At 42.9% G+C, this 19445-nt stretch overlaps 1 protein-coding gene across 4 annotated transcripts in view; it reads left to right on the forward strand.

Annotated features, from left to right (window-relative positions):
- The window catches only part of CCDC93 (coiled-coil domain containing 93), a 95994-nt gene that overhangs the window by 53579 nt on the left and 22970 nt on the right, over nucleotides 1-19445 (forward strand). For all 4 annotated transcript variants that reach the window (XM_041739458.1, XM_041739459.1, XM_041739460.1 and 1 more), the window contains 7 exons: nucleotides 2711-2827; nucleotides 8718-8780; nucleotides 12342-12415; nucleotides 13584-13665; nucleotides 14109-14180; nucleotides 15676-15729; nucleotides 17267-17329. In XM_041739458.1, coding sequence (XP_041595392.1) covers nucleotides 2711-2827; nucleotides 8718-8780; nucleotides 12342-12415; nucleotides 13584-13665; nucleotides 14109-14180; nucleotides 15676-15729; nucleotides 17267-17329 — 525 coding nt within the window. The remainder of the gene's footprint in view (nucleotides 1-2710; nucleotides 2828-8717; nucleotides 8781-12341; nucleotides 12416-13583; nucleotides 13666-14108; nucleotides 14181-15675; nucleotides 15730-17266; nucleotides 17330-19445) is intronic.

A 19445-nucleotide genomic window follows, 5' to 3' on the forward strand; every position in this document is an offset into this window, starting at 1 on the left:
ATTGCTTGTCTAGTAAAAGAGTGGAATCAGAACTTTCTTCTCTCAGTGTTATATAAGGGATAGGTGGGCCACTCCACTGACTGGAGCTCCTTGCTAATAAGGCTGTGGTTGGCACCAATATATGATTCCCAAGTGAGCCAGGCACTTTAAAGTAGTGGTTCTCAAAATTTTTAGTTTCAGGACCCTTTAAGAACTCTTTAAAACTACTGAGGTCTCAATAGCTTGCATATTAATTAATTTTACAAAGAACAATGGTAAATGCTTTATATATTAACATCAAAGCAATGATATCACATGACATATGACATCTGGAAAACACTGTATAATCATGAGAGAATGAGAATGAAAAAAATGACAGTATTATCGTGAAAAAGATTTTGACCTTTAAGGCCCTTGTGAGGGTCTTGAGGGACCATGTGGCTAAAAATTAAATCTAGATAGAAAGATTGTAAAGAGAGAGAAAAAAAGAAAGATAGCCAACCAGCCTGGAAACCTTATTTCCAGATATCAAGATAGATACTGATCTTCCTGCAAGAAGCATTCTTGGAAGTGAAGTCAGAGGTCTTGATTTTAAAACAAAGTTGTATGTATGTCAGGTAGGTGAAGAAGCTGGGAGGCAAATGCACTTTTCATTATCTTGGGACCTTGGCCGTAAAGGCAATTCATCAGCAGGAAAGCCTGCTGAAAACTGGAGACGCCATCCAAGCCAGGTCAGAGGTGCAGCACTGAAGGAGTATGTGCTTTCCGGGACAGACTGGAGGAAGTCTGGAGGGTTAGCGAGACACTGATCCCCTGGAGCCTGCCTGCCCACAACTAAGCCTGGTCCAGAGCCACACTGGCAAGTTGGAGGAGGTCAGGATATTCAAGATAGTCCTGATATCAGGGACATAACCTGGGGATAGTTCTAATGAATGGGGAATTAATTCTATTTCAGATGTCAATAAATCATGAGCTAGAAGGCTTATGTAATTCTACCAGCTAAGTTAAATGCTCTGAGGATATGCCAGAGACATGCTGGAAATCAGTGTCCAGGAATGAGTTGGATGTTAAAACCCAAATCTGAAGATGAACTGTAAGGAAAAGCTATTAAATATATAGCAGGCCAAAATGGCCAAATTAATAGCATAATTCAGGGTGACATCGTAAAAGTAAGGAGATATAATTAGTTCATTATAATTCTGTTTCTGACAAGTGATTTGGAAATTGAGAGGGAGTGGTCCTTCCAATGCCTCCTTTTTTATACTTAAATCATTTTCAGAAACAGTTCTCCCTCCCTAGACTGCAGGTGTGGATATCTTAATATGACCAAATTAATTGTATTTCTAAAAATTAACTCCAATTCCCAGAGATTCAGATAAGCTGGAGTGCGTTAGTTGACATTTTCTAAAGTCCCAGGTTTCAAGGCTAGATATGTTCAATACCAAATGCTTAGTTTTTCTAGTTCCTTTATGGCCCATCAGTCCAGGAGATGGAAAGCGATGTTCCTTACTGTTTTATGCAGCCGTATCCTGCTGGTTGTTCCCCACCTCCGGAACCATTAAGTCGCAAAAACTCATCATTTGTTAGTAGTGCTGCTGAATTATTCAGGGAGATCCTTAACCAAAATAAGTGGTGACTATTCCATCCAATTTCTCCTCTTCCCTACTTTCCCATCTCTTTTCCCCTTGGGCAAATCTTCCAAACTTTCAAGCTTATGATCACTTTTAAAACAGGCAGGGAAAATTGAATACCCAAATAGTTGTGTTGCATTTGGGCAGTGCTTAGTCTGAAACATTTTTTACTTCCAGTAAAAAATGGAAATGTGGAAATGGCCATTTGTTTAATAGCGCTCATCTGAGCTTTTTTGTGGTCATCTAAGAAGTATTGAAAGGACTCCTGTTAGAATAAGATTGACCTTTTAATTTATCTTGAGGCTGATGTTTGTATTCAGTGTCCATACCAAGCTACCTCCTCTTTTGCATGGTTTCTCAGTGCTGTTGCTGCATTCACCCAGAAATCTCTCCCTTTGAGTCCTGACAGATCTCTGCTTCCTGCTCAACCCTTTTCTCCCTCCCCTCTTCACATTCGGTTCAGGAATCTCCTACTGGCCAGTTAGCATCTTCCATCCTTCTCAAATCTATCCTCTGTGAACACCAAAGAGAAGAAATAAGAAATGGTTAAAAGGCAATGGACCCAAAGATGGGGAGAAATAAGTCAATAGGCCATTGCTTTTCATTATAAATGCTCCAGACAGTTAAACTTTTTGATCATATACTTATAGTACTTCAGTGAAAGTGAATTATTTCATCATTCTTGATCACTCCAGAGTGGTCTTACAAAAATATTGATATGACCGTGTTATTCTTCTGTTTAAAACCCTTTGATGGTGCCTATTGCCTATATGATACCAGTGTAACTGTATACAGTTATATATTGGTGCCTATTGCCTATATGATACCAATATAACTGTATACAGTTATATATTCGTCTGCTTCTGCACACACTGTTCTCTCTGCCAGGAATGTAGGTTCTGTTTGTAAGGATCTTGGTCATTGTGTCAGAATCTTTTATCTGGACATGGGTTTTGCATAGGACCCCATGGCTGTACTGGCTTAGTCGTGACAGGCTGCTGAGTAGTGCTCTGCCCAAGTGGAGCAGGGATGGGTCGGTCTTATGTACACTGAGGTAGGCTAATGAAATCCTTTGGGCTTACTCTCCCTGTTTCCCACAGCAGTCTGAGCTGTCAGCCGAAGAAAGTCCAGAAAAATTAGGAACCTCCCAACTACATCATCGAAAAGTCATCTCCTTGAACAAACAGATTCTGCAGAAGACCAAACATCTGGAAGAGGTTGGTGTTTTCTTTTTATATTTTAATTCAAGTAAAATGAAACTATTTTTCAAGGGAGAAACTAGTGAAGGAGTGAAGATCTTCATGTTAGAATGAAGGCTCAAGAACAGGAGTTAGCATATGGCAGCCCTTGGGCCAATCCAGCTGCCACCAGTTTTCATAAGTAAGGTTTTATTGGGATACATGCACATCCATTTTCTGTGACTACTTTCAAGCTCCAGGGGCAGCACTAAGTAGTTGCAGCAGAGACCATGTGGCCCAGAAAGCCTAAAATATTTATTATCTGGCCCTTTCCAAATGTGACTCACGAAACCTAAAATATTTACCATCTGGCCCAAACTGAAAAAATTTGCCAACCTCTGTTCTAGAAGATCACAATACAAGAATAACATTTATTGATTCACAAATGTTCACTGAATACTGCTCTATGCTAGGCACAAAACTAGCTGTGGAGATGAATGAAGAACAGGTTATCCCTGCTTTCAAGGATCTTAAGGTAGCACTGAGCGAACATATAATAAACAAATACATCACATACAACGTCATTTAATTATAGCTGGTGATAAGTGCTTGAAGGAGATGTCTAGGAGGCTAAAGTGGAGAGACTTGACTTCAGCTGAAAAGATGAAGAGGTGTTTGCTGGGGAGGAAGTCTATGGAAATTATGTGGGGGCTTAGGTGGGAATTAATGGAACAACATGAACCAAGACTTGGGAGAGGAAGGGTGCTGTCCAATTTCTGTTTTGTGGCTAGAGAATCATGAATGATGCAGTTGGTTGGCAAAGTCTGATCAAACAGGACCTCCTAAGCCCTGATAAGATCACTGGAAGCCATTGGAAGGTTTAAGTAAGGGAGTGGCATGATCAGATTTGCATGTTTCATATACCATTCTGTTTGCTGTTTGAGCATGAACTAACCATTAGGATGCTGATCCAATAGTCTAGACTGTTGATGGCTTTCCACAAATGGAGGAAACAAGATCATTTTTAAGGGCATGTTAGGGCATGGTATTCTGTAACCTTGGTGATGGATGGAACTATTTTAGGAAGACCTTCCTGTATTCATTCCGGAAAGTAGACATAAGAGACAACTATGGAGTTTGACTCAGAAACAGTCAATACAGGATAAAAAGTTGTTACATGCTTTAGTTCCATTGGCAATAAGCTTTAATTAATTAGAAAAGCACATGTGGCAGAAGATTATGGGAATGAATATGGCTTGATTTCCAAAAATATGTGCCACTTGATGTTTTGAACATGTATATTTTTTACGTTTCCAAGTCCCACCTATTCAAAAGATGTTAATACATCAAATGGTCTTGCTCATTTTTTGTTTGAATTTGTTCTATTAGAATTTATTCTACCATAGTTGAACAAAACAGTTGGTTGGTTTTACCAAAATGCCCTGGATCATAAGCAAAACAAAGATGCAAGGATTGACTGTGTCTTGATTTCAGCTTGATAATTTATTTAGACATTTTAATTCTTAGCTCAGAGCTTATTACTCCTGACCTTTGCCATTGTGATAAGAACCTGAAAGTGATTGGTTCAAAAAAAGCTCATCACAGAATCAAGATGAGCATGAACCAAGGATGATGCTTCTTTACCATAATGTCTTTATCCTCATGAGAGAGGATAGTTTTGAAGATACTGCAGACCCCTTGAGCCCAAAGTATCTGAGCATGAAAAGATGTTTCTCTCTCATTTAAATTTTGGGAGAAAGAGTGCTGAACTTCATTGCAGTGGCAGTCCTGGAATATTCTTAGTTTAGCTGAAAGGGCAGTCCTCTCTGACCCTTGGGTCTATTCTGCAGTTGGTCCAGAACTGTGTTTACCATGAGCCTGTTATTCTTCGAGCACACTGCCTATATGTTGCACACTCTGTAAGGGACAGCAGTGATTATTGCTGCAAGTAGTGCTGTTAAAGATGACCAGCATGTGCAGTAGTCCCTGGCCACATAACTAGCTACCTGGATGAGGAAAATGAGATAGGGAGGGAGAGATTTGCCCAGGGTCACATATCACCTATGAGTTAGGGGGTCTCAGATGATGATAAGAAGAGAGAGCTCTTCAAGGATGAAATGAAAATATAAACAGGAATGCACTTTTGATAAACCAAAGCTTTATGCAGATATAAGGAATGAAAGATTAAAAAGTTTCTCAAATAAGTGTAGAGGTGAATGTTTTATAAAGATTAAAAACCAGCATCAGCATTTTTGTCAACACTCTTCTGAAAGTGATTTGAGCTATAAGAATATGCCTTTTTTGCCAGATAACTTGCTAATAAACCCATTTTAATTTGCACCATCCAATCAAAAAAAAAAAAATCTGCAGCCACTGAACTTTGTTACTAAGGTTTAAATTTGAATTTGCTCCTCTACAAAAGGTTGCTTTTTCCTAAGTTTGCCCTTCTACAAAAAAGTTGCTTACCTCTGGGCTTGCTGGTCTGCAGAGTTCTTCACCTTCTAGTAGTTTCTGAATCTGCCAGTGGTTACAGGGACAGCAGACAAGCCTCTTGTGCAAGAATCCAGGTTTCTGGAGCTTCAGCCCCAGCTCCTTCCCCCGCCACCCTCCTGGACTGCCTCCCTGGCCACCTCACCCAGCCCTGTAAATCCATCTCACACCCACTTCTTGTGGGGCGCTGAACAGCAAGTCATCGTGAGAGAGCATATATTCCACACGTGTGTGTGTGTGTGTGTGTGTGTGTGTGTGTGTGTGTGTATAGGTCTGCCACATGCATTTTTTTGTCTCTTTCAATTTTTAATAACTTCAGCCACTTTTTAAAAAAAACATAGGTATAGGGATCCCTGGGTGGCGCAGCGGTTTGGCGCCTGCCTTTGGCCCGGGGCGCGATCCTGGAGACCCGGGATCGAATCCCACATCGGGCTCCCGGTGCATGGAGCCTGCTTCTCCCTCTGCCTGTGTCTCTGCTTCTCTCTCTCTCACTGTGTGCCTATCATAAATAAATAAAAAAATTAAAAAAAAAAAAAAATTTAAAAAAAAAAAAATAAAAAAAAATAAAAAAAAAAAATAAAAAAAAACATAGGTATAATACAAGCTCACTGTAAATAAACCAAATAATGTAGAACTATATAAAGATAAAAATGAGGGACACCTGGGTGGCTCAGTGGTTGAGCACCTGCCTTCAGCTCAGGGCGTGATCCTGGAGTCCCGGGATCAAGTCCCACATCGGCTCCCTGCATGGAGCCTGCTTCTCCCTCTGCTTGTGTCTCTGCCTCTGTGTGTGTGTGTCTCTCATGAATAAATAAATAAAATCTTAAAAAAAAAAAAAGATAAAAATGAAAGTTCCCTCCCCCCCCAAAAAAAAATAATAAGTCTCCTTTTCTCTTTGGAAAAGCCACTGTTTGGAGACCTTTGCAAACGCTTATATTTGTCCATTCACCTGGAGAGAATGTGTTGTCGGACTACAAAATCTAGGTTGTTTTCACTTATTCTGTTATAGATATCTGTCTGTCAGTAATAATAATGGCTAATACGGACTTTTTTACTAAGTAATTACAAAGTACTTTTCAAAACTAACGCAGTCTTTTCACACAACATCCTTCTAGAGGAGGTACTACTATTATCCTCATTTTATGAATAAGGAAACTGAGACACAGAAGTGTAGTAGTTTTGCCTGTGACCACACAGCTTACTAACGGTGAAACCAAACTTTTGAATATACAGATGTACCTCATTGTTTTGAATTGACTGTATAGTATGACATAGTGTGTATGTACTATAATTTACTGTACCTGTCCCTTCCCCTGTTCATGGGTATGTAGGTTGTTTCAGGGTTTTCCCCCACAACTGCAAATCTATGCTACCATGAACATCTTTGTACAGTTGCCTTTGTGCAAATATGTAAGTATTTGTGGAAGATAGATTTTAGAAAGTGGAAGTGCTAGGTCAAAATATATGCATTTTCTGTTTTCCTAGAAACCAGCCAATTATTCACCAGTCATTTTACCAATTTATACTTCTACCAGTAGTGTATGAGAGAATCCAAAACCTTTAAATCCAAGAACTCCTGTTCCAAAGTCATACAGGTGGAAATCAACCAAGATCCACTCATGGCCTCAGTGACAGCCGCAAGGAAAGTCCTAGCCCAACCAAGAAATGGGAGGAGGGGCAAAGCAAGAGAAGGAGTAGAGTATCTTGTGGTCTGACAAGGGAATGTGCTGTGGAGGCATAGACTGGAACAAAGCTAGTAGGTAGCTGAGCAGAAACCTGAATTGAGGGGGGAAAGGGGAATCAAGAGAGGGAATGGTAACCCGCTGCTAATTTTGGGGGTAGGTCTAGGGGTTAATGATGAAGAAGAAAATGGGAGTAGGACAATCATGAAGGATTCCAGCAAGATGAAAAGTAAGCTAAGCTATTGGTATATCCCCTGTTTGAGAAAAGATAGCCCCGTGAACAGATAGATGAGAGCTCTTATTAGTTAAATTAATTAAAGAGAAGAGATGAGTCTTCCCTTCTTAGCAAGCTATGTCCTTACCAAGAGCCACCCACATGAGTCTTTGTTGTGAAGCCATCCTTAGACTCCCCAATGAGACAGACTTTTTCCTTGGGCCTCCCTAGGCCTGGCTCTGCCCCAGCTAGTCTCATACTCTAATCCCCGGTTTACTGGTCAGATCCTTGCCGGCAAGGACTGTGTCTCGTTCATCAACTCCTCCCACACACCTCATGTGAGCGGAGCATTCAGTAAATGTCAGATGGGCGGCTGGGTGGGTGCATTCATGAGAGGTGGGCAGGAATATGGGAAATGACAGGACCCCTTCCTGGAGCCACAAAAGAACTTAAAGAGTTCAACCGCTCATATTTCAAGAGAAAAGCTCTCCACAAATATTCTTCTCTACCAGTTATAGGTCAATGAAAGTCTCATCGCACAGATGGCCTCCTTTGCAAAGGGAAAAGCCAGAGCCCACCTGCTCCCCTCCTTTATCACTCTTGCTCTCTACTTCAGTTGGCTTCTTGATAGGCCATGTTGGAAATGTAACCATCAGTCATGAAGACTAACTAGAAGCATGGTTTAGAAGGAATGATTTCTGAAGGTGGCATAATTCTCAATGGGTTGCTTACATGTTCAGGGATGGGGCAAGGTATTTTGAAGCAATCACTGAGAGTCTAGATAAGATTTCTCATTGTTAATTTGTACACAGGTAATAGCCAGAGTCTGAGGTCATTTTCTGCCCCTTCCCCTTTTCAAAAGTGGAAATGTACAAACCCTTTGAGCTCTTGATTAATGTTTTCAGATTTCTAAAAGTTTACAAACAGCACAAGGGTATATCTTTTAGTGAGGAAAAGAGAAATGACATTTTCCTGATGTCAGTTTATAATTTTTTAACTTTGAACAGTAAAAGTAAGTCATTTTCTATCTCTTAGTGTTGAAGTCCTGAATTCTGTCTTCAATCTCAGATTGTTGTCAACCAGTTGTATTCTGTGCTAGAATCCCGGGTGCTGAAATGCAGTTTATATTCTGAGTACGGGCACATTGGTTAAGTGAACGGACTATAGATGTACAGAAAAGTCAGACCTGGATTCGAATCCTGGCTTTATCAGTTAACAGCTGTGAAACTTCCCTTGAGTAACTTAACCCCTCTGAGTCTTTATTTGCTCTCTGTAAAACAAGAAAAATGTCTTCTTCCATCAAATATAAGGATTTAATGATAGGATTTGTGCAGAGTATCTAGTTTGTCACCTAACATGTAGTTGCTCCTAATTATATGAAGTTTTTTTCACTTGTCATTGGCAACCGTTCTGAAATTCCCCCATTGGCTCAGTTAAATCTGTTGAATTTCCATTTTCCCATCTGTGATATGGGAATACCACCCACAGCTGTGCTGTTGTAAGGATTGAATGAGAGCAGGTATCTTTTCCCTTTCTTTTACAGCTGCAGGCAAGTCATACCAGCCTACAAGCCAGATACGATGAAACAAAGCAAACTCTGACAGAGGTGAGTAGATTTTCAGAACCGCTTTTGACCCGCACCACTAATCGAATGCCCTGTGTCATCAGTCTGTGTGGAGGAGTCACCGTCCCCTTCTCAGGACACAGGGCCACCTGGGGATGCAGGACAGACACATGGTGGTAGTCCATGACCCCTGCCATCAGTTTATCCATGCTGCCATGTTTAAAAGCCTGTGATCTTGGCAGGAGACCTTGCTATGGGCCCTGAGGCCCAGGAAGGGCTTTCTGAGGGAGGGCAGCCTGATGGGCAGAGCGAGGACTACACAGAGCTTGAGGTTCTGCCCACGGAAAGTGGGCCCTGCTCCTCTACAGCCTACAAACAGCAGATTGTAGAGTATCTTCAAAATACTGAAGTCCTAAAGAATGAGAAGGTTTCTTTTTATAAGATAAGAGAACTATAGAGGGCTGTAACTGGTTGTTCAGGGTTGCTGGTTTTCTCCTCTGCGGGATGGGGGAGAGGGTCTCAGGAGGAGGAGGGCGGTGGGTGTATTTCAAGCCACATGATCTCTCTAACCTGGATTTCGAGTGTGCCATCTCCCATCAGCATTACGGTGTTGTTTACCTCCCACTTCTCATTGCCTAGGCAACCAGGCCAGGGAAACAAATGCTTTTGATGCCAGCTCTGTCAGGAGGGAAGTGGAGATATTTCTGTCTCATGTTTCCATAGAAAGCTATCCTCATCTGGATCTGGAAAGGTCTCCTCATTGTGATTTTGGTACTTGAGCTCTGGCTGTCCTCTACAAGGGCCTCATATGGCCGGGGGGGGGGGGGGGGGGCTTGTACTTTGTGAACCATATGGAAACAGGACTGATCTTCAAAGGCCTCTCTGAAACTGAGGCAGTCCCCTCTTGTCTTTAAATTTCACATTCTTGTTTCTGTAGCAGTATGTAATACTCAGTTCACTGCCTTGCTGTCAGCCTGACAAAACTTTTTAATTCTGACCTGGGCTAGTTGCTTCAGTTCTTGTCGGAATGTTTGAAAAGGGCAGGCAAAAGAATGAGAGTTAGAATGAATTTTTTTTCCTTCTTTCCAGAGATGTCTGTGTTGCATTTGGACAGAGGAGCTTTCTTTACACTGTTCGGGGGCTACATTCCTATGGGTTGGATGGCAGACTCCTGGGGTGGAACCCCTGCTGTTGTCTAAATGTTAATGCCACAGAGTGCCTGGCATGAAGTTTGCCAAGTCATGGATCAGTCTTTGTATGACCATCTGGGAAAGATTACAAGCAACGCGTCTTGATATCAATTTCCTAAGACAGTTACATGCCTTAGGATATAAATCCTAAGTGGCTATGAAGTAATTTTCTTTGTACTATACACTAAATCAGGTATTTGTTGAGCTCTTTTCATGTGCTGGAAAGGTAGAGAATGTAATTTAAGTCGACAATAGGAAGATAGTCTTATCCTCAACAAATAACAACAGTTTACTGGGCCACGTGTGCCGGGTGTGCTCTGGGCACCTCACTTGTACTGGCCCCCTGACCTTCCGTAACAATGCTAGCAGTGCGGGTAGCATCCCTGTTCTGCAGATGGGGACACAAAGCTATGCAGAGGGTGCCAGAATCCCAGCACTGGCTGTCTGGCACCTGAAGACCTCTCCAAGAGCTCACTATCCAGTAAGGCAGTCACACTAAATAAGTCCCATCTAGGAAAATGGGAAGATGTCCCAAACTTCATGTTCAGCAACTTCTGAAGTAGCCTGACTGGTCAGAACACTGAAGACCAGACTCCCAAATAAGTAATGAACCTTACCTTTGGGCCTCAGCCTCCTTATCTGTTCAAGTCAAGGATTGGGCAAAACGAGCACTCTGACCTCTCTCCCCCCAGTGTGCCCTGGTTCACCTTCTCAGCGATACCTGCCCTCCCAGGGTAACCTGGTGGCACTGAAAACTAGAGAAGACATTGAGTAAAGTATAACAAGGCAAAGAAGGCCAAGGACAGGTGACAGCACATGACACCTGCAAGGAGACTGTGTGCCCGTATATTGGTGGGCTCCCTGGTTCTAACCTGTCCACTTTTCAATTTCAGCAATCACAACTTGAATTTCCCGTGTGTGAGGTTGATTCTTTGTAGTATATGCAGTATTCTCTCCCATTTCTCTAAGGGCATTAATTGTGTTTCAAGTTTTTCTTGATCTATAAACCATTTCTTCAGATCAAAATTCATTTGTTCAGTTTTTCTTTCTCATTTGTGGTTTTATCTTTCTTCAGATGTTTATAATTCTTGGTGGTATGCTTATCTTTGATTCTGAAACTTCCTGTTACCAACTGTGTGGATTCTCTATCCATTTCATGCAGCCTGCCCCATGTGATTATTCTGGAAGGGTGGTTCTACTGTTGGCTGAAATTAGCCAGTAGTAAGTGGTACTTGGGGCCTGGGCATTCCACGTTTCTCCTGGATCTTGCTGATTCTGGGAGCCTGCCTGCCTCTGGGGTTTGAACTCCAGCTCTCAGTCAAGGGAGCCAGGCTTCACTGCATAGCTCAGCTGGCTCTCCTACTGAGATGCCAGCCCTGCAGACATCCTTTCTGTGTCTACTGATCCTACACAGCAGGCCTCCTCAGCCCTTCCTCTCTATTGGCCATCTTCTTGTCCCTAAGGTACCTGCTTCTGTGTTTGAGGGTAATTGAGTTTTTTTAGGCCTTGAGGCAAGAAGGGCTGATTGCACCTTCTGCTCTTCTGTTTTCAGCTAGTTCCCTTGGAGGTTTTTTGACTTTTTTTTTTTTTTTGGAGTGGTAACATAATTCACAGGGTTCAGAATTCAAAAAGTACAAAGGTTGTACCACTGTAACCCAACTATATAGTTACCATCTCCAGAGGGTAATCAGTCTTTTGTGATTCTTTTCAGAAATACTATATGCAGATACAAGTAACATATATATCCATTATACATGTATACATTCAGTGTACACATTCCCTTACACACCTTGGAAAAACATGGAATCGATGTTTTTTATACATTCTTCCAGCTAACAGTAGATACTAGAGATCATCATAAAAGAACTGCTCTATTCTTACTTTTTTTTTTTTAGCAGCTTCACATTCTGTGATACCACTGTATACCTTAAAAATGGAAATCTGAATTTCTTTAAAATTTCTTTTTTAAAACCCTGACTCAGAAAAAAGAAAGTGAAATTATTCAAGAAGATGGATTTAACCCTACCCCTGCTAATAGCCATGACAATGGTATTGGGGAATTTCAACCAGCTCTGTCTCTCATAGCCTCATTTTATTTCCCCCTGCCTACAGATCTGCCAGAAAGCACCTGCTCTCAGCATCACTTTTGGCTTTCCACCCATTTGCTTTTGTGATTTAAAGCTATTGCCTAGGTTTCTTTTACCAACAGAATGTGTCTAAACGGGTCTGATTTTGACCTTACCATGTTGTACTCCCCACCCCTATCCTATTTACTCAGTGTACAGCCAGGTCCGGTGAGCTTGGCCAGCTGCCAGAAGTGGGGCACAGATGTGAGTCGAGGGAGGGAGGACAGAAGTTCTCACTCTTCTGTCCTCCAAGTCCCTACCAATAGCACCTCCTTTCTCTCCCTCAGCTGAAGAGTTACAGTGAGAAACTGGACAAAGAACAAGCAGCCCTGGAGAAGATAGAATCCAAAGCTGATCCAAGGTAAGAGGTTTCATCCTGTTTATTTTCTCCTTGAAGAAAGTAACTCTGCCAGTGCCTCATGGTTTATTTTGGTTGAGCACAGGACTAAGGAACCAAGGATCATTGCTTCCACCCCCATGCAGGTCATTTCTTTTCACACGCCTGAGCCACGCCTGGTCACTCCCCACTGCTCGAGCACATGCCAACATGTTGGGCTGCACTGAGCTGGCCACCTCCTTCTCCTGATTCCCCTTGGGAGCAGAAGCAGCACACTTTTAGCTTTGCTTTTGCTTTTTTTATTTTTCTGTTTTTAAGAGCCAAATAGTACATTCACAAAACAAAAAGGCATGTCAGCCCTGTACCCAAGCCACCCAGGTCTCCTCCCTGGAGTCAACCCTTGCTACCAGCTTTTTTACTGGTAACACTTCAGCCCTGCCTCTTTGGATTAAAGGTACAGTTTTGTGGGTTGTTGGGTTTTTTGTTTTGTTTTGTTTTAAACCAAGAAACAGCTGCTGGGCTTTTTTTTTTTTTTTTTTTTTTAATTAATCGTCTTTAACAACTTAAATTACACGTAAGACACACTTACGTTTGACCTTTTTAGCACCAAAGCAGTTAGGTGGTTAAGTATCACTCACTTGAATGATACTTTACATCATAAAAAGCTTCAGGCACAAATTCGGCAGTCCTAGATTTGAAGGACATTTTTAGCCAAGAAATAACCCACAGATTACTTGGCTTTATAATTAGAAACCCTTCTTTCAGGATAGAGAGCAAAGTACTGTCAAATACTTGACATTTTTATTTTCAAATTAATTCTTTTAATGACCCTGAGCAATTTTTTTTATGGAAATTAGAAATGGTTTGTGATACTGTCTGTGTTCTGAATACTGTTGAATAATCAATGCCAAGGAGATCCAGGACTCTTGAAACTCATTGATGTTTCTGCAGTTGACATTTTAATTCTGGATTCTGTGATGTTTGTTTGTTTGGATGTGGCCTGATCGACGTGGATATATAAATGAGTGATAATGTTAGTTAAATGGTAGTCATTATCATTTATGGAGAACCCATTAGACACCCTTGGGAGAGACAAAGGAAATTAAAAGCTGGGGACTTGGTTTTAGCTGTGATTCATAAAATCATAACATAACGGCTTTCCATATGTCATTGTTTGGTCTTCTCTCTTTAGTATCCTGCAGAACTTGAGAGCACTCGTAGCCATGAATGAAAATCTGAAAAGTCAGGAACAAGAGTTTAAAGCACATTGTCGAGTAAGTGTTGCCTGATGTCAGCAGACCTTGAACCAAGACTCATGTGAAATCTCTTACCTTACTTCCACTTGTCCTGTCATGGCATCCTACTCAGGTGCCATCGAAAAAGTAGATTCATGGAGCAGCTTTGTCAGTTGCCTAAGATGAATAGGGTGCTATAGTAAGTGGCCCCCCAAGGGCACTGAAAGTGAGTTAGATTAGTGACTGGGCATGCCAGACTCCAAATTGAGAGCACAGTCTAATAAACACTGTTTTCTGATTTATAGACATACATATATTTAAAAGTCTTATTAAGTGTGAAAGAATAACACCATGTGAACTAGGGCTGTCCTGTAAACATGGGACAAGTCCTCGCTCCTGGTGGTCCAGAAGAGGGGTGGTGCAGGCACAAGTCCATTTACTAGCTTGTCTGAGTTTTGTAAATGTTCATTTTGCTTTTAAAGGAGGAGATGACACGGCTGCAGCAGGAAATTGAGAACCTGAAAGCTGAGAGAGTGCCAGGCGGAGATGAAAAAGTAAGTTCAGGCTCTTAGAGGAGTCTTCGAGACTGTTAGGTGCTGTTGTGCCTTACTGGTGCAAGGATTTCTGGAGGACTACCCAGCAAAGAGACTGATGCTAAAAAGGACCGGCCAGTTTCCCATAACCTGGGCCTGTGAACACACATTTCTTAACTGTTTCCATCACAGGATTTTCTTAGGTTTCCATCCCTTCTTTTCTCTTGCAAGGGTAGGTAAAAGGCAGCAGTGGGGGCATGCACAACAGACAGGAATAACTACATTCCAAGCCTGACCTTTCCCACCACTTAGGGAAGGGGCATTTCTAAGAACCTTCTGAGCTCAGTTTCCTGTGCAGCCTGTTCTCTAATTGTTGAACCAATTAATTCATTTCATCCTCCACTCCTGCCTAGGGACATGTTCCACCCCTGAAAGGCAGCAAGCAGTAAGCAGGAAATAAGATCTAGTGTCAGAGCTCCAGCAGCACCGGAGCATTACTGAACTTATGGAACACTTCAGACCAGCTGCCCTCAGGACAGGACAGAGGACTTGTTCTTCCAAGGAGCTAGTGTGAATTGCCATTAAAAGTTAAGTTAAGGGATCCCTGGGTGGTGCAGCGGTTTGGCGCCTGCCTTTGGCCCAGGGCGCGATCCTGGAGACTCGGGATCGAATCCCACGTCAGGCTCCTGGTGCATGGAGCCTGCTTCTCCCTCTGCCTATGTCTCTGCCTCTCTCTCTCTCTCACCGTGTGCCTATCATAAATAAATAAAATAAAATTTAAAAAAAAAAAAAAAAGTTAAGTTAAAACACAGGCCAGAAAGAAAAGCATTTCTCTCACCAAATAAGATTGCAGGGATTACCATTTTGTTTTCCCTTCTCAAAGCTCATTCCCTGAGAACCTTGTGCGGAAGCTGTGTGAGCTGGACGAGGCCTCAGGGTGGCGCGTTGGCCGAGCCCTCTGCCTTGAGAACTCCACCGGCAGCTCAAGGCTCAGGGAGGGGAAAAGACCGCTTCAGACCAAGCAGCACCCATCCACATGCCCTCCGCTCGGGGACCCTGACCCTGGCTGTGCAGGACATATGTCTTGGAGGGGCCTCAGCAGTGGTAGGACAGGACGCACGGAGTATTAGCAGAGTCTGGCAGAGCAGGGCAGTGGTGCCCTGGGACCATCATCACACACATAGCCAGCCTTTCTGGTTGTTTCTAAAACTTCGAGCCTTTGGGTCTCAAATCATCAGCCCATCAGCCTCTGAGTTTGTACAAATCAGACTTTCAAGATCCTATTCCTCTTCTTAGCAATCACATCTTGTTAGAGGGACTATTATATCCAAAGACAGTTGCAGTTTAGCTTGTTCATGTGTGACACACATTTAAGAACAGTTTAAAATCTGGGGCCCAAAGAGGTGGTCAGTGAACTAACTCCCACCCCACCCACACCCTTTCCTACATGCAGAACCACAGCTTCTGTCCCATTCGCCTTACTCAGTCAAGTGTTCGTTACTTTTCATCATTTCAGACCCTGTCTGCTGGAGAGCCACATGGTACCCTAACCCCTGTGATGACTCATAATGTAAGTACCAACCCATTCTCAGGACTGCCATTGTCCTCTGTGGGAGTGGCAACCAACTTTGTACCCTCCCCTGACACTTTCTCATGCCTACTTTAATTTTCTCTGTGACCACCACTTCGTGTGCAGGCTCTCAAGGGCACTGTCTCATTGTCCTCACAGAGCCCCTCAGATGGAAGCAGGTTCTCCCCAGGGATGGCCCTGAAGGCCACCATTCTGGTGGGTTTTCTCCCAGCACTTTGTGTGAGCATTCTCTGTCTGCTCTGGCATCTCACCTGAGGAGAGGAGAAGCCTGCATTGGCCACACATGCTGGTCACAACACATAGGCTGTTGTGAGGGGTGGAGGTGGGGCAGGGGGGGAAACTCTCTTTTGTACTTTGTTCCAAGGTCCACAAACTGTAAAGGGCCAAATAGGAATTATTTTCAGCCTTGTATGCCAACCCCACTATAGCACCCATGCTCAGTATGTAAATGAAAGAACATGGCTATAAAACTTTATTTACAAAAATAGGCAGTGAGGTCATTTTGGCCCAAGAGTTGTATGTTTAGCTCACGGACAGTAGTTTGCTGACCCCTGTTGTGAGTTAAACCAGTGCTCCCAGAACTCCAACAAACATCCAGGAGAAAGAAAAAAAAGCAAAAGGAGGAAGAGCAAAGCAGGACAGCCTGTAAACATCTGCCTCTTTTAATGTTTGCCTCTTCCCTTTGTCCCCTCAGACTCCACTAGAGAATGAGCTTCAGGACTCCTGTAGTACAGTCGTTGGGTTGGTGTGCAGCCGAGCCCTGTGGAGGAGGCTGATTGTGCGTGTGTGTGTGTGTGTGTGTGTGTGTGTGTGTGTACGTGTACACATACGTGCTTGGGGTGAAGACACCTCTGACCCCTTTTGTAGCTTTCTTTGATGGCAGCAAACCATCTAGCCATGTCTCTTACCTCTGTGAGTTCAGTGAGAGCTAGTTTCTTCCTCATAATTCAATGCTGTCCAAAAGAACTTTCTGCAGTGAGGGCAGTGTTCTAGATCTACACTCTTCAGTGCGATAGCCACTAGCTCCTTGTGCCTGCTGAGCACTTGAAGTGTGGCTATTGCGATCAAGAAACTGAATATTTAAAAATTTCAGTTAATGTAAATTTAATAAATAACCACACATAGCTAGTGGTTATCATGTTGGAGAGAGTATCTCTAAGTAGAAACAAGAAAGCAAACCAGCATCACTGTAAATGTGGGGACAAAGAACAACAGATTCTTAAAGTAGTAATTATCTCCTTATCATCATAGTTTTTTTTGGGGGGTACATAAATTCGGGTGGTACTTAAGAACACCAGATTCTGCCTAGACCCCAGAAGAAGGAAGAATTGTTTAAAGTGAGGTGAAAGAGTCTCAAGGGTCTCACAGGACAGAGACCCTAAACTTGGCCATTTGAGAAAAGAAATTTGGGGCCTCAGAACGGAGAGGTATGATAAAAATATTTAGTTTCAAAACACTTCATCGAGGAATCAAAGTTTCCTGCTCTTAGATAATTGTATCCTTTTCAAATTTTTAGGAAGACCTAGACAGAAGGTATAACATGGAGAAAGAGAAACTTTACAAGATCCGTTTACTACAGGTAAGTGAAAGCAAGAACAAAAAAATACATAAATACAGCTACATGGGTATCTGTAGAGAGCTAGAAGTCTTGGTATCTAAGAATGACTGATACGGAGGCTGCTATTTGTCAGCCTTCTGTCTGGAGCGTAACTATGTGAATTAAGATGTTGACAATAACATCTGACATCGGTATCTTATTTTCATGGTCATCTCGATAAATTTGATCCCCACCCTGGGTGGACAGTAGGTATTAGCTTCATTTACTAGATGAAGAAATTGACTCATATCAGTTAAGTACTTGTCCAAAGTTAAGCAGCTGGTAAGTGGCAGAGCCAGCATTCAAATTCCAATGCTCTTGTCTAGTACTGTTCCTCTAAAATCACGTGCCCATTTTAGCTGTCTTATTTGATAACCTTGGAGGTTTATAAGAAAGCCATCAGATATGGAGGAAGTAGGTTTTAAAGTTGGTTCCAAAACTAAAGTCATATAGAGTCAAAGTTACTTCGTAAAATCCCTTGCATTGCCAGGATCTTGCTCAGGGAAGCTCAGAAGCCCAGGGTTAACTCATGTGTTCTTTGGTTTGTGCCTTCTTCCTGTTCTCTGGGAAGAGAAAGCCAGGCTTTCCCAGGGCTGCAGAGGCCAGTGAGCCTCTGTTTCTCCTGTCTCTGGTTCTTGCTTACTCTGCTGAGCTGTTTGGTTAAATTCAGGTACATCAAATTTGCCCTTAAAACAGGGACACTGTTACTGTTTAAAGAAACTGAATTAAATAAAATCAGGAAAATGCAGCTGTATACTTGGAAACTTTGTGGCTATGTGCTTCCTATATGTATATTCAGTGTTGCATTAGGTAGGTATCAGGAGTAGTAAATGGGATGGCCCATCTTCTGGGAGCTGGCCAGCTATTTGAGAACCAGGATATGTCTATATACATCAAAGTATGAGGGAGTCGATATTATGTAATGCCTGTTGTGGTTGTGGGCAGCCTCTGACTCGCCAGAGGGAATGTCCAGTAAAACCATAAGCCTGCTGAGGCCGTGAGCCAGAGCGGGGGCCATGGGGGTGGGTGGAAACCACCTGGCACACAAGAGATTGAGAAACTGTATCTGATGAGACTTAGCATCAGTTGGGTCAGAGAAACAGAGGAGTCAAGGATGGAGTCTCTGACTCAGGTGGAAATACTTATATTATTCATTGAGGAAAAAGCATTAAAAAAGAATAGAGTTTAAGGGTGTATGTGTGTGTGAATAGGAATATTATTGAGATCTGTTTGGGACTCTTAAAAGTTGGGGCACTTCACCAAGTAGCGATGCCCAAGAAGTGATTGGGTGTCAGGCCTGATGCTCAAAATAGCCTGGGCTGGAGATTTGGGTATCAGCACTATGTAAGTGGTAACCATGGGATGAAATCTGTGTGAGGACAGGCAGAGGAAAAGGAGGAACCCTCCAATGCAGTAGTTGGAGGCATGGGGAAGCCAGGGTCTTATGGAAGCTGAGCAGAGGGCCCAGCAGAGAGAATGGTAACTTTTGCTAGAAATCAAGAAAGCTAGAAGCTGACAGTTATCCAGGAACTGTATCCCAGAGAAGGTCTGCAGTGACCTTCATGAGAGCTGTGTGGTAGGTGTTGGGAGAAGCCAGTTGCCAGTGGAGAGAAGGATGACTGCAGGGTGTGGGGGCAGCTCCAGGACCTGGGGGTCATGGCTCTCAGGAAGGTGGGCTGTTGTTGCTGAAGAAAGAAGCTGCTAGCTGGAAGGCAATCAGGGCTTAGGAAAGGGCTTTTGAGGGGTGAGGGACTTTGGCCTATCTAAATGCTGGTGAGAAGGGGCCAGTAGAAAGGGAAAGGTGAAAGATGCAGTGAAAACACTGAATAATTGTATCTTAAGATTCCTGGAAAAACAAACAAACACAGGAGTCAGAGCCTGAGTACCCAGGGGGTGTAGCCTTGGCCAAAAGGAGAACATTTTCCCCTCTGACCAGAGCCACAGAGACCCTACTTTGGGATTGGTGGCCAGAGCCGATGGTGGGTTTCTCACCAGGAGGCTCATATTTTCCCAGTACTTAGAGACCCACATATGCTGTTGTGAGCAGGGCAGGCCGGAGAGTGAGATGGGATGGCGCAGAAGGAAGGCAGTGCAGAGA

The sequence above is a fragment of the Vulpes lagopus genome, chromosome 24 (assembly GCF_018345385.1).
Source record: "Vulpes lagopus strain Blue_001 chromosome 24, ASM1834538v1, whole genome shotgun sequence".
In the NCBI taxonomy this organism is placed as follows: Eukaryota; Metazoa; Chordata; class Mammalia; order Carnivora; family Canidae; genus Vulpes; species Vulpes lagopus.